The sequence below is a fragment of the Epinephelus moara genome, chromosome 16 (genome assembly GCF_006386435.1).
Source record: "Epinephelus moara isolate mb chromosome 16, YSFRI_EMoa_1.0, whole genome shotgun sequence".
NCBI classification, from domain to species: Eukaryota; Metazoa; Chordata; class Actinopteri; order Perciformes; family Serranidae; genus Epinephelus; species Epinephelus moara.
In genome coordinates this window covers 31,546,826-31,561,098 of record NC_065521.1, presented here as the reverse complement: position 1 = coordinate 31,561,098, position 14,273 = coordinate 31,546,826, and the positions used below count along the sequence as shown (strand labels likewise).

The following is a 14,273-nucleotide window of genomic DNA, read 5'->3' as shown; positions in this document are numbered from 1 at the left end:
ATAATATCCATTATTTCAAGTGGTAGGCAGAGTGAGGATGTGCATGGAGACCATTTTTGGGCTCAAAGGGGATAAAGACCTCCACAGAGCCTGGATATGAAGAACTCTATCAAATTATTTTAAATTGTCTTTTAATGATACAATAATAACATTTTCCAAAGATTATCCTTTGACAAATATGGTTAGCTGTAATATAAATGGCCACATTAAATCACTATGAAAACATATGAAGTTGTCAGAGATTTACACTTTTGAATTACGACCATGATTGTGTTCTTTTTTAAATTGTTATTATTATCCATTATCTTACTCAACAATTATATACATCCCCAGACATTCATCTTTAATACACAATTGAACATACATTCCTAAATTTGACATGCTTTTAAAGGCTCAGTATGGAATTCTGAAGAAAGAGAGTTCATTGTAGCATCTCACTCATTTGGTCAGTAGTCGCACCGAACCACTGATCCAAAGTGACCTGGGAATAAGACTACTATCTTTTCCTAGAGTTACATACTGCACCTTAACTGTTTGTATGTATGCACAGACTCGGTGGCCACTTTATTAGGAACACCTGTGCAATGTAATGCAATTCAATGCAACTGCCATAAATTCTACTTTGACGATGCCTGGAATGATCAGGATTTTTTAAAACTGTTGCATAATTCTATATTTTAGCTTTGAGTTTCCTCTAAGTGGTGGTGCTGTACTGGTCTGCATTACACTGAGAGGAGTTTCTAATGTTCTGCTCCTCTCATGTAATTCAATACAGAGGGCAAAACCCTCCCTTAACTATGACTTCATTAATAAGTATACAATCAAATTCATGCACTGACATTCCAGACAGTGTCAACGAAACTGTGCAGTCGTTCAAAATCTTGTGTAGGGTGCTCATGGAGAACGGGAAACAACAGGATCCACAGGAAGGTAATCCAGGCACTCCGAAAAATACAGAAAAATGAGGAAGGAAATATCAAAAAGCTTTTACTGTAGCGGCTTAATCATTAAAAGAGCCCTAACCCTAACCCTGGCAGGAGCCAATCAGAGGTCATCACATGACCCATATAATGACATGACAGGTGAGACAAATAGACAATAATGAAAAAATAAATTAATAAAAAACACAGTGACATGAGATGAGATACCCAGAATTTTTATTAAATATATACACACCTATATTAACCCATGGGCTGTGAGAAGAATGGCAAAGCTTGTAGAGAATAATGAGAAATCACAAAAACATGTGAAGTCTATTTCCTCATTGAGACCAGGGTATTTTAAACATCCGGTTGATGGATCCAGAAAGCTGGGGCCATATCTGTGTTGTATGTTTTGAAAGCCCTGCGAAAACCTGCAGTGTTCGAAACACGTTGGCTCTTTAACTGATATAACCAGTACAATAAGGCTTTTCAATATTTAACTTCCTCATTTTACTATATTTTTCTGGATTGCCTTCCTTTGGACTCATCTAATTAAGCACCTTAAATCAATAGGAGATCATATACAGCACAGCATCGACTAGCCTAGAGAGATAGATAGATAGATAGATAGATAGATAGATAGATAGATAGACAGACAGACAGTTAGCGTTGGCAGGATTTATAGTTCTTTATCTTTCTATCAATCTATCTATCTAACATCCATCTCTGTCTATCTGTTTGTCTGTCTTACTATTTTTATATCATGGCAGTTATCTCTTAATTATCTCTTGCCAAATTAGGCCATATGGGCAATGTTGCAAATCATCGAGCAGGATAGCTATGTGGCAATTTTTACATAACTTCTGCATCAGTGTGACACATGTTCCTTGATTTGTCAGGCATCTGAATCACTGTATTAACCAAAAACAGATAAGACAAATAACCATTTGATTGTTTTATCCATAATTTTCTGGGGAAAAACTACAATATTATGATTGTTGTGTATAAAATTCCAAACACTGTGATTTTCTGCGTGTCAACCACTCTGAGAGCACTCAAATTGGACAGCACACTCTCACACTTGACAATAGGTCAACCGCAAAACCACCTCTTATATTCTGTCACTCAGAGACAAACAAATTCAACCTTGCTGCTGCACATCTGGAAATATCCGAGAGGCCCTTCCCATTTTGCCGGATCTCCAAAAATGGCGCCCCCTGGTAGGTGCAGGAAGCAGTGAAGCCCTCTGAGACAAAGCAGACACGAAGAGAGATGTCCTTTCAACTGAGTAGTTCCCGAGGGCACGACACAAGCTGAGACCCATCTCTTACATAATGCGTGTGCTGTTTCAGTATTTGTGTGTCGACTTGCGTGCACGCATGGCTTTTTCTTTCAAATTCATGTCCCCCACCTCCAGCACACTTCCACCTCTCCCTGTCTTTTACAAAACACAAAATAATATTCCTCTTCTCTCAGCTCTATTTTTACTCTGCTCTTCTTCTTCACTGTGACTCTGCCCTAAAGCTGGGCCCCGGCTTCTGTCCAGCTCAACGGAGAGTGGGGATGAAAGCTGACTCACATATTCATTAACACGCATGGCTGCACACACATCCACAAATCAAAACGTCATCTATGGATGGAAGACATGCACACAGGGACACACAACAACTACATGCATGATGCACCTGCTCACTTACACCAACATGTCAGAAAATATGCTTTCAAATTAGGGTAAGAAAGACAATTGATAGGCACATTTTAGAATTATTTTTCTCTGTATATTTTAAACTAAAATATTGCACTGTTGTTGTCGTATAGGGACACTAGTAGGTCACACACCCGAGGAGACATGTCCACGTTGTCACCAGAGTCCCACAGCCCGCGAGCAGTGACAGCAGATAACTGCAATCCCTGCTATAAAAAGACCAGCTGACACAGTCAACTAATGCCTATAGATAAACATACAGTCACCATGACACTTCAACAACCATTCAAACAGCCTTTTATGATCCGACACTAACACATACTATTTTCATGCAGGGAATGCACTGGAGAAATGCAACACACCATTTTGGCGTCCTGTGACCTTTTCAGACGTGCATGCAGATGCCATGACGTGTCGGTGCGTGGTGTAACAGGAGCCAGGGGGCTTAGCAGAAAGTATTCACGCAGGGAAAAGGGAAATTTGTTGTTCCCATACAAAAAAAAAAAAGTCTGACGAAAGCAAACAGCCCATTATGTGACACTATCTTGGAGAGCAATAACTTCAAATACATACTGCCACCTAGGGGCCTCTCCTGGCAACATTTATGCACAAAGAAAGAGCATGAGTTATGTCGTCTTTATTGTGAAAAAGTCACCGGTGTGCTGTATTTGTATTCTAGTGTTGAACTCATATGAAGGTAGACAAGGAAGAGGTCACAGTAAACATAAACACATGTGAAGGAAAACCCTGAGAATCTTGCACTCATTAGTTTTATACCACGACAAATATACCGTTTATATATTTCATTCCAATATTTTTTTAATTAAAAATATGCAGCACAGTATTCTGATGTGAAACCTGACGTGAGAGGGTTGTTTACCTCATATCACTCTCATGTTCTCATGACGTCTTTGCGTTCTTGTGACGTGCTGATTTAGTTTTCGTGTTCTTCACAGTTCCATTTTCTTCCTTCTTAATTTTTGCTTTCTTGCTCACTGGCCTTATTTCTTCTTCACCATCCTCCTCTTTCTTTGGCTCCTTCAGATGTGGCATTTCTTTCAGCTTTTGGAACTTCTTGAGGTCGGCACAGAACAACACCTAAGACAGATGAAGACACTGTGAGTATATAGCAGACAGACTCTACGAGACGTGACAGACAGCCTGATGACACTCACCGACTGTGCCCAACCAGCATAAGGTCCCCACAGTTTTCTGAAAAAATCCCCTGTGCGGAAATATTACATTGGACACTGTGTTTAGAGAATCTTTACTCTGTATTTACAATCATTACTACTGATGAGGTGCATGAATACTGACCAAGATCTCTGTGCAGTTTATCTGTGATGCTCTTTTGTCCGTTGCCAGAGCCGTAGTTGTAGTCACGTTTAGCAATCTGCCACACGTGTGTGTCTATGGGCACGGCCTCTGCCTTATCGAGGGACATCAGACATACACAGTCTGCCACCTACAGGAAGACACACAGGCTTCATTACATGCTACTGTTACAAGCACATGAAAAATATAAGAGGCCAACAGGTTCTTTTCCTGCTCTACCTTGGTGCCCACACCGGGCAGAGTACGCAGAGCATCACGGGCCAGCAGATACGGGACACTGCGTAGACCATCAAGCCACTGGAGCCCATGGGTGTCCAAAATCTGCTTCGCGCTCTGCTGAAGGAACCGAGCCCTGTATCCAAAACCGAGATCCCTGAGACGTGCCTCCACGCTGTTGTCTGCCAATTACAATGTAGAAAACAACACAGCTATGATCAGCAAATAAATCTAATATGAATATTGTTCATTTCCTGTTTATTTTTCCTGTGTGTATGTGTGTGCCTGTGCTGTAATTTGTGTAATATGTTTTAGCACCTTGATTTGTGGGAAGCAACATTTGATTTACATTTACTGTGAATGTGGAAATGACGAACAAATAAACAAACTTGTATACAGTTGTCTGAAATATTTGGGCATTTGAGGAAGGAAATAAAAGTTTCAACGCATTTGTCACAGACCCTGCAGTAAGATTTATCCACCATTCAGCTCTAAACCAAAGCATTGATCTTATAATTCTACTTTCATATAACAGAGGCTGGATAGTAGGCTTTCAATGACAGGCATTGACCAGGCATTGTTGCACTGACCAGAACAAAAACCAACTCCTCCTGGTTGGATTTTCTACCATTGAACCATTTGCACTATCAGCACAAGTGAAGGGACGAATTATATCACTGGGGACCCAAGAAACCCGATGCAACTGTGAACCCTGCACCACTGACACTTGAAGGATCTGTGGAAAAAGAATATAGTACCTCTTCTGTCGTGTGTTTCCTCACAAAGAAACATCCAAATAAGTGAATGATCCTTGACACTCATGAGCTCTATTATACACTAAAATAAGACCAATTACACAGGGAAACTGAGTGTGACACTAGGCTACTAAAACTTAGTACAAAGACCTCGGGCGGTACAATATCTTCCTAAATACAAGTAAAATGTGTGACCGGGGTTGTTTAACGGCCACGGCAGAACTGTCAGGAAAACCCCACACCGAGGTAAACATGCGGCTAGACAAAATAAAATAGTGCCATCAACTTCATGGCTACAAATGTGCCACCTGAAACAGCAGACGCCCCAAATACAAAGGCTGTATCCTTGCTGCAGCGGCTGTGGGTTCGATTCCAACCCTCGGCATCCCCCCTCTCTCTCCTCCTTTCACGCTATAGCTGTCCTATCAAGTAAAGGCAAAAAATCCCATATAGTACCTGCAAGTGCAGACAGGGAAGGAAAGTTGTAATAAGAGGCTTCATCCAGTTGGCACAGCGGGGCACCCAGAGCCTGACACAGCCTCTCCACCATGCCCTGGATACGAGAGATGTGGTTGTTGGAGGTGCAAATGAAGGAAAACAGACATTCAGTGGGGTCCTGGCGCAGCATTCGCACACCTGGGAAAATAAAAAATAAATTAATTTCATAAAACAAACACTGGATCAGTCGTTACTTACATTGTAATGATAAGTGGTATCATGCAATCACACACTGACCTGTGAAGATGTCTGCAATGCGCTTGAAGTGGGGGTCTGCTGCTCCCCATTCTTTGTACAGATCCCCCAGCTTCACATTCAGCTGGAAGTAATCTCTCAGCATCTCCTCTTCCTCTTCAGTGTCCTGCACTGAAGTCACAGCCACCGCCTCCTCCTCCTTCTTCAAAACTCCTTTGAATCTCTTCTCTGACTTGTTTTCCATCTGGAGAGAAACACCAGCTCTCCTCTTCCTGTCACTTCCATCTTCTGGCATGCTTTGGCTTCTGTAAACATGGTACCAAAGGGTGTCATCTGTCTGAGTCAGAGTCCAAACTCGTCCTCCCATCACTCCGGTCCAGTGGCCCTCTGCAGTTTCTCTCCAGCTGTGGGTTGAGATGTGTTAATACAAAGATGAGGATCTGAACTGTATCACAGGTACAGTGGCATGCAAAGGTTTGGGCACCCCTGCTGTTTAGTGTGCCAAGCAAGTAAAAGATGGACCTGATTTCCAAAAGGCGTGAAGTTAAATATGACACATTTCTTCAGTATTTTAAGCCAGATTACTTTTTTTAATTTCAATCTTTTACAGTTTCAAAATAACAAAAAAGGAAAAGGGCCTGAAGCCAAAGTTTGGGCACCCTGCATGGTCAGTACTTAGTGCTTCCTTTGTCAAGTATCACAGCTTCTAAACACTTTTTGTAACCAGCTATGAGTCTTTCAGTTCTTGTTTGAGGGATTTTCACCCATTCTTTGTGCAAAAGGCTTCTAGTTCTGAGAGATTCTTGGGCCATCTTGCATGCATTGCTCTTTTGAGGTCTATCCACAGATTTTTGATAATGTTTCGGTCATGAGACTGTAAGGGCCACGGCAAAACCTTCAGCTTGTGCCTTTTGAGGTTGTCCACTGTGGATATCGAGAAGTGTTAGGGATCATTGTCCTGTTGCATCTTCAGCTTTTTTACAGATGCTGTGATATTTGCTTCCAGAACTTGCTGGAATTTCATTGAAACAATTCTTCTCTCTATCCGCAAAATATTCCCCGTGCCGCTGGCTGCAACACTAGCCCAAAGCACGAGCCATCCACCTTCGTGTTTAACAGCTGGACAGGTGTTCTTTTTATGAAGTTCTGCAGCCTGTTTTCTCCAAACATACCTTTGCTCATTGCTTCCAAAAAGTTCTATTTTGAATTCATCAGTCTGCAGGACTTGTTTCACAAAAAACAAGAGGCTTGTTTAGATGTTCCTTTGCAAACTTCTGATTTTCTGGTGAGGACATAGGATAGGTTTTCTTCTGATGACTCTTCCGTTAAGATCACATTTGTGCAGGTGTAGCTGCACAGTAGAACAGTGCACAACAACTCCAGAATCTGATAAATTTTCCTGCAGGTCTTTTGCAGTCAAACAGTAGTTCTGATTTGCCTTTTCAACAGTCCTACGAGCAGCTCTCTGAAAGTTTCCCTGGTCTTCCAGACCTCAACTTGACCTCCACAGCTCCTGTTCACTGCCATTTCTTAATCATATTACGAACTGAGGGAACAACTACCTGAAAACATTTTGCTATCTTCTTATAGCATTCTCCTGCTTTGTGGGAATCAATTATTTTAGTTTTCAGAGTGCTAGGCAGCTATAGTATTTATAAAGCTTTGAAATTTGCATCACTTGACTTTTCCTAATGATGACTGTGAACAAGCCATAGCCCTAACAAGCTCATTAAGACCTGAGACCCTGTTAAAAGCTCAAATGTTTTGGGGTGCCTTAATTTTTGCATGGTGTTCCTTTCCTTTTTTCACTCTAAAATTGTACAAAACAAAAATGATACACTGATTTTGCTCAAAATGTTGAAAGGACCAGGGGTGCTAAAACATTAACATAGCACTGTGCAACTGTCCAACTGTCCTGTTGCTCATGATGCTGACAGAGTTCACGTGACTTTGACAAACTTACCGGAAAGATTGTCCACAGGCAAGAGTGAGATCCAGAAGCAGCTCTGACTTTGCACAGGCCAGAGATCTCCACATCTTTGCCCCAGATGAAAGCACCGCATGTTTGGCCATAACTGTTTTGATGCTAACAGTTACCCTCCTGCCTGTTCAGAGGTTAAAACAGGCGTATACTTACCTACCACAGTGTCCCGACATTATAAAACTCATCTTAGTGTGACCCAGTAGCTGTGGCAGAGTAATATAAGCCCTAAACTTCATGTAAAATGCTTTCACAGGGAGCTACAATTTGAATGTACAGTTGATACTAACAACAGTCAGTGTAAATAACTTTCACGGAGTAGTTTTAGGTAGCGTCGACAATGATGGACAACAAAGACCTTACACCGTGTTGGATAACTGCCCTTATTTGAGGGAAAAAAGCTTTCGAAAAGTAAAAAGTTTTGGTATTTATAATTAAAAATGTTCTCTTTACATAAACTTTATTATTTTAGGGTCTTCACGTCATGTTAATAGTTATTAGAAATTACCGAAATGTCAATCTGATGCAACATTACAGATTCCGGGAGCCCTCCCTTACCGGTGTCAACACAACTGCCGATTGGCTCTTTCGCTCATAGTGGGCGGTCACTTTAATCAAACTCATTGACGATTGGTTAATACTATCCAAGCCCGCGGTTTCCTATTGGCTAATATTTTTGTAGCTCATTTTTTCTTTGAAGTGTACAGGAAGTCGACCCTCGGTCTCTCTCGGAGAAGAAAAGTCGTGTGTGGAGGTGGCGTGTCCGAGTGGCTCTGATTTAGCCGGTGAATACGGTGTGATAATGGCGGATACGGTGGCACTTTTCACTTCCATTGGGCTCAGTGAGCAGAAAGCGAAAGAAACGCTGAAAAATGAAGCGCTGACTTCCGCCCTGAGTGAAGCAATCAATCAGGTACGAGCCAACGTATGTGGGGCAACTCAACTTCCTGGAGAGGCAGCTGTGAAATGTGACTGACAGTCCCTTTATAGCTCACTTGTTTTATCCATACTTAGTTCTTCTGCACTTTTTAAAGGGGCTCTGACTAAAGGTTGAGAGGTGGCGTGCTTTGGATGTGTTTCTCATAACTTTTGGGTAGTTGTTGTGGCACGGTCACTACACTTTCATTTTCACATTCATAAGGTTGTTTGCAAACTGTCTTATCAGTGATAACACTTACTCTATGACTGTAACACAGTCCATTGGCTGTTGACATTTTGAAAGACAAGAGATTGACTCTGGTGTTTTCTCATTGGTTTTAACAGGCCCAGCGTGTCCGTGGGGCATCAGGAGTGGACAAAGCCATGGGTACATTACTGTACAATGTGGCCTCTCGCCTTAAAGACACCAAACGCCTGGCATTCCTCTCAGACAGTATAGCTCAGTGCAAAATCTGCACAGAGCTACAGCTGGCAGGTAATTTCTGACACTTTTTGACATATGGCAACCTGACTGACGTATATCATCATGTATGTTTCAAATGGAAAGATCCATGAAAACAGTTTTGATCATTTCATTGCATTCATTGACCCACCACTGCTCACACACAAAATATAGTGTGTTGTATACCTAGATTCAATCAGGACTCAACACGATATGCATCTGGATTTTTCGGTGGGGCAAGACCCACAAAATCACCCCTCCAGTCGTTATGCATACTAAAAAAAAGAGCTATAAGGATAGTAAACGATGTTGGATATTGGGAACATAAACAATTTGTTTAAAAAGTCACGAGCATTGAAATTAATGGATCTGGTGGAATTTAAGGCTGCACAAATAATGTACAAAGCAAGAAATAATCAGCCTCCAGGCGATATACAGAGACTGTTTTTGGACAGAGATGGGGGTTATAGGAAGATTTAATCTGAAAAAATGTAGTGCTCACACCAACCCTAAAGATCTGTGTATATCTATTTGCGGTGTGCTTTTGTGGAATGGACAAGAGAAAGAAATCAGACAAAGGAAAAATATCAGACAGTTTAAAATAATACATATACATACATATATATATATATATATATATGTATATATATATACTTTTTGGGAAGTATAGAAATGACTAAACTCAACTTAAATTTATTTATAAAGCACATTTAAAAATTACTCACATTACTCAAGTGCTGTACAAAAGGAGCAGAAAGCACGCTGAAGGTGATAATGTTGTTGTTGGTTGTCTGTTTTTATATTTTGGGTGTATGAAGAGCATGAAAAGAAGGTTTGGTTGTGGGGATGGATGCTCGGGTGAGGAGGTTAATTGTGCATTAATGGATTAGAGTGGAGTGGCAGAAGGACTAATTTATGTTGCTTATATTAAATGTGTTATACATTCACTGTTATGTTAATATTCTTTTTTACGTATGCATAGTAATTTCAAATGTTTGACATAAAGTATATTCAATTCAATACATTTTATGAATGTAAAATATGCTGTGAAAAGTGTCCTGACATTAGACCTAATGCTTATTCTGAAAGATGTTGGGGAAGCATTGAGAGCATAGGATGAAGCAGAATGAATGAGTGCCAGCCTGATTATATGTACTGCCCAAATGAATAAGATAAATTTGTGGATATGACTGACTGTCTGTAGGGAATGGCTTCCTGCTCCATTCATTTCTTCTCCCCCTCTTTTTTTTGTAGCTGCACTGGAATTTGTGAAGAGTCATCCTCAGGACCCCATCAACCAGAAGGCATTTGAAGAGGCATGTGGAGTGGGTGTGGTCATCACACCAGAGCAGGTTGAAGATGCAGTAAGTGCATGAGCTTGCGTTGGCCGGAACTATGTCTCTTTTTTTTTTCTTTTTTTTTAATACAAGCTTCGCTGGGCGTGGTGTGTTCAGTGACAGTGGAATGTTGTGCAGGTGGAGTCAGTGATCAAGAAGCACAAGGAGCAGCTGTTAAAGGAGAGGTACCACTTCAACATGGGACTGCTAATGGGTATGATGCCGCACTTACCTTGTTAAATATTTGTCATACCATTAAAGCCTAGCACATGGAGAAAGTGTCTCACTGAGCTTTTGTGTCTGCTGCAGGAGAGGCACGCTCTGCCCTGAAATGGGCTGATGGAAAGGTTGTAAAAAACGAAGTGGACATGCAGGTGTGTATTGACAAAGAGAATATTATTAACTGAGACTGTCATTGTGATCGAATAGTGTTTGTAACTAACTCTAGCTTTGGTCTTAAAGGTCCTGCACCTGTTAGGACCCAAGACAGAGGCCGACCTGGAGAAGAAACCTAAGGTAACAAGCATCACATTATTTAAAGGAATAGTTTTATATTTTGGGGTAATATGATAGTAGTCCAGTACATAACCCTCTGTAAAATCACAACTTGTCATTTTTAAACTTTGCTTTTTGTGCAGATTAAACAAAATAAATATAAAGTGTTAACTGGAGAACTTCAGAGGTGCTTGTTGGCGGATTTTGTTACCTCCGTCTAGAGCCAGCTAGCTGTTTCCCCTTGTTTCCAGTCTTATGCTAAGCTACTGGTTGTAGCTTCACATTTACTATACAAATATGACAGTGGACAGTCCCTTTTATCATTTACCAAAAAAACATCCGTGGTTAATATTTAATTCTTTTGCAGCCCCAGAAGGCCAAAGTCGCAGAGAATGAGGTAAAGGCGAAGAAGGAGGATGTGGCAGTGAATGGTAAGCAGCAGACAAAGTTGACGGCAGATTAAAGTTAATTTAATTTTCTGTTTGTGTTTGGTGTTTTTTAAACTGTGCGTGTTGGTTGTTTAGGTGAGGTGATGTCTGGCGAGGGAAAGTCGCTAATGGAGCAGCTCAGAGGAGAAGCACTGAAGTTCCATAAACCAGGTGAGAGAGCACCACCTGAACTATGAGATGAAGTTGCATCTCTGCGTGTTGCTTTTTGTTTCTCACTCTCCATTCAGAGCAGTGAAAAGGATTTACTTTCTGTGTACGTTGATCTTTTATCCTCACCTTCCATCACACAGGAGAGAACTATAAAACTGAGGGCTATGTGGTCACACCGAAAACAATGGAATTGCTTAAAAAGCACTTGGAGTACACTGGAGGGCAGGTACAAAAACTTTGTGTGTTACATGTAGAGATGAAAAGCGTCAGTTTGAATGTGACTATGTGTATTGATTTTTCTCCTTTCCTTTCCTGAAGATTCGGACACGTTTTCCTCCTGAGCCCAATGGAATCCTTCACATTGGACACGCCAAAGCTATCAACTTCAATTTTGGCTATGCAAAGGTGCGTGTTTGTCTGTCCTCTTATCATCAACACATGAGCTGTTTAGTGTTTTTTTTAACCTTGTTTCTTCCTGTAGGCAAACAACGGGATTTGTTTCTTGAGGTATGACGACACCAATCCAGAAAAAGAGGAGGAAAAATACTTCACTGCTATCAAGGACATGGTGGAGTGGCTTGGTGAGTTTGATTATTTTGATGTGATGAAGGCTCAAGCGAGGGATTGTTCTTGGGTTATTGTTCACCATTGAGGGTAAAATGGAGCGTGGGATGGATCAGCAGTTTGGTGCAGCTTCTGCAGTGATGTGGGCCCTGTACTGGACCGTTGCCGTGAAGAGGGAGATGAGCCAGAAGGCAAAGCTTTTGATTTACTGGTCCATCTACGTCCCAACCCTCACCTATGGTCATGAGCTCTGGGTAGTGACCGAAAGAATGAGATTGCTGGGCTCAGCCTTAGAGATAGAGTAAGGAGCTTGAACATCCGGAGGGAGCTCTGAGTAGAGCTGCTGCTCCTTCATGTCGAAAGGGGTCAATTGAGTTGGTTCAGGCATCTTGTTAGAGGTGTTCTGGGCACGTCCCACTGGTAGGAGGCCCCGGGGCAGACCCAGAACACGCTGGAGGGATTACATATCTCATCTGGCCTGGGAACGCCGCCTCGGGATCCCCCAGGAGGAGCTGGAAAGTGTTGCTGGGGAGAGGGACGTCTGGGGTGCTTTGCTTGGCCTGCTGCCCCTGCAACCTGGCCCTTGATAAGTGGTTGGAAATGAATGGAAAGCTTCAGGTACTCTACATTCTTGAATATATTTTTCTTATCAGTATTCCTTTATCACACAGGCTACAAACCGTACGAAGTCACGCACGCATCGGACAACTTTCAGCAACTCTACGACCTCGCTGTGGATCTTATTCGTAGGTGGGTTGGGGAACTCTGCATGTATGATGTTAACTGTGCACATAATTGTAGATGATGCTGTATTCTTTTCTTTGTATTCCCTCAGGGGTCATGCGTATGTGTGCCACCAGAAAGGGGAGGAACTGAAGGGCTATAACGCTCCTCCATCCCCCTGGAGAGACCGACCCATTGAGGAGTCCCTGGTGTTGTTCGAGAGGATGAAGAAGGGGATATTTGCTGAGGGAGAGGCTACGCTCAGGATGAAGATGGTCATGGAGGACGGGAAGACGGACCCCGTGGCATACCGGATCAAGTACACGCCGCATCACCGGACAGGAGATGAATGGTATGAAAACTTGAGCTCTTTTTTCAGCCATGTAGTTTCATCTAAATACTTTCTTTCTCACATGAATCTCACAAGTTTTATTAACATTTGTTTCTTATCTTTCTCTGCAGGTGCATTTACCCCACTTACGACTACACCCACTGTCTGTGTGACTCTATTGAAAACATCACACACTCACTGTGTACCAAAGAGTTTCAGGCCAGGTATAAACACCACGTTGTTGCTCAGCTGTATCATAATCTTTGTTAGAGGCACACAAGCGCATTCTCAATGTTCTGAATTGGTTCCTTTGTGTTTTTGTGACAGGCGTTCATCATATTTCTGGCTGTGTAATGCTCTGGATGTGTACTGCCCTGTGCAGTGGGAATATGGCCGCTTGAACCTCACCTACACTGTTGTGTCAAAGAGGAAAATCATCAAACTGGTAGAGAGCGGCGTTGTCAGGTAAAATGGCCACTTGTTTCCTGTCTGTTAGTTATTTACTGTAATCATTTATATTACTTTACTTTACAAAACAGTCTGTCTTGTAATGAATGTTAATAAAGGGCTGTAAAAATTAGCTTTTTGGAAACGGCAGCGTCTCCGTTGTCATGTAAACTTGCAATATGTAGTTCCTCTGAAAACGGAGACTTTTCGCACATGCGCATTACGGTTCCAGTCACTAGGCACGCGCGGGAAAGTCGACCATCACAACAACAATGCCGAGCTCTGTTTGTGCTGCTCACCCTGTTGATTTGAAGTGAAGTGTAGATCTGTTACTGTAGCAACTCCACCTCGTCCTCCATCCAGACAAAGTTCTCTGTGCATGCTTTCGCCATTGTGTCTTCTTTGTTTTAGAAAGGCGCTTCAGCGCAGGCGCATGGCGTCATGCCGTGGTGTTGCTTTGCAAATTGACACTGCCACCCATTGGCCTGGCGTGCATACTACAGCGTTTCCAGTAGATTTTGCGGCTCCGTGTGAACGGGGATAATTTCAATAGCGTTGTCATATAAACACAGAAGTTTTTTAAAACACAAAGGACAGACTTTTCCGTTTTTAGAGAAACCGTTTCAGATTCAGATTCAGATTCAGATTCAGAATACTTTATTAATCCCCGGGGGGAAATTGTTTTTGTTCCAATGCTCCGTGCAAAGTAGAAATAGAAATACAGCATGAATGGAAACAAGAGATAAAGATGAAGATATAAATAAAATACTAAAATAGACAATGAAATA

The 14,273-nt window shown here is 41.8% G+C and overlaps 3 protein-coding genes across 4 annotated transcripts in view; 1 reads left to right on the top strand and 2 right to left on the bottom strand.

Annotated features, from left to right (window-relative positions):
* LOC126402790 (proline-rich transmembrane protein 3) overlaps positions 1-3,627 on the bottom strand; it is a 32,981-nt gene extending 29,354 nt beyond the window's left edge. Inside the window, exon 1 of the mRNA XM_050065040.1 lies at positions 3,509-3,627. Within this exon, the coding sequence (XP_049920997.1) occupies positions 3,509-3,513 (5 nt within the window). The 5' untranslated portion in view covers positions 3,514-3,627. The remainder of the gene's footprint in view (positions 1-3,508) is intronic.
* On the bottom strand, positions 3,529-8,093 carry ogg1 (8-oxoguanine DNA glycosylase). 2 transcript variants are annotated; one of them, XM_050065045.1, is made up of 7 exons: positions 7,591-8,093; positions 5,670-5,932; positions 5,391-5,570; positions 4,183-4,361; positions 3,946-4,093; positions 3,804-3,853; positions 3,529-3,726 (listed from the first exon to the last, which is right to left on the bottom strand). In XM_050065045.1, the coding sequence occupies exons 1-7, from the start codon at positions 7,698-7,700 to the stop codon at positions 3,529-3,531; spliced, it is 1,128 nt and encodes a 375-aa protein (XP_049921002.1). In that variant the 5' UTR covers positions 7,701-8,093. The 2 variants fall into 2 exon arrangements, with proteins under 2 accessions (XP_049921002.1, XP_049921000.1); XM_050065043.1 differs by having other exon boundaries at positions 5,670-6,031; positions 7,591-8,089.
* Positions 8,094-8,322: 229 nt separating this feature from the next.
* The window catches only part of qars1 (glutaminyl-tRNA synthetase 1), a 12,813-nt gene continuing 6,862 nt past the window's right edge, over positions 8,323-14,273 (top strand). Inside the window, exons 1-15 of the mRNA XM_050063891.1 lie at positions 8,323-8,521; positions 8,872-9,022; positions 10,244-10,353; positions 10,465-10,540; positions 10,636-10,700; positions 10,789-10,842; positions 11,189-11,252; positions 11,346-11,420; positions 11,561-11,646; positions 11,739-11,825; positions 11,902-12,001; positions 12,656-12,734; positions 12,820-13,059; positions 13,170-13,262; positions 13,366-13,503. Of these exons, the coding sequence (XP_049919848.1) occupies positions 8,411-8,521; positions 8,872-9,022; positions 10,244-10,353; positions 10,465-10,540; positions 10,636-10,700; positions 10,789-10,842; positions 11,189-11,252; positions 11,346-11,420; positions 11,561-11,646; positions 11,739-11,825; positions 11,902-12,001; positions 12,656-12,734; positions 12,820-13,059; positions 13,170-13,262; positions 13,366-13,503 (1,529 nt within the window). The 5' untranslated portion in view covers positions 8,323-8,410. The remainder of the gene's footprint in view (positions 8,522-8,871; positions 9,023-10,243; positions 10,354-10,464; positions 10,541-10,635; positions 10,701-10,788; positions 10,843-11,188; positions 11,253-11,345; positions 11,421-11,560; positions 11,647-11,738; positions 11,826-11,901; positions 12,002-12,655; positions 12,735-12,819; positions 13,060-13,169; positions 13,263-13,365; positions 13,504-14,273) is intronic.

Excerpts from the sequence above, each read along its gene's own strand:
- ogg1 (XM_050065043.1), bottom strand. The coding sequence starts at position 7,700 with ATGGCCAAACATGCGGTGCTTTCATCTGGGGCAAAGATGTGGAGATCT. Across the intron at positions 4,362-5,390 it reads TTCCCTGTCTGCACTTGCAG|ACAACAGCGTGGAGGCACGT; the intron begins GTACTATATGGG and ends TGTAATTGGCAG. Across the intron at positions 3,854-3,945 it reads TAAACTGCACAGAGATCTTG|GGGATTTTTTCAGAAAACTG; the intron begins GTCAGTATTCAT and ends ATTTCCGCACAG.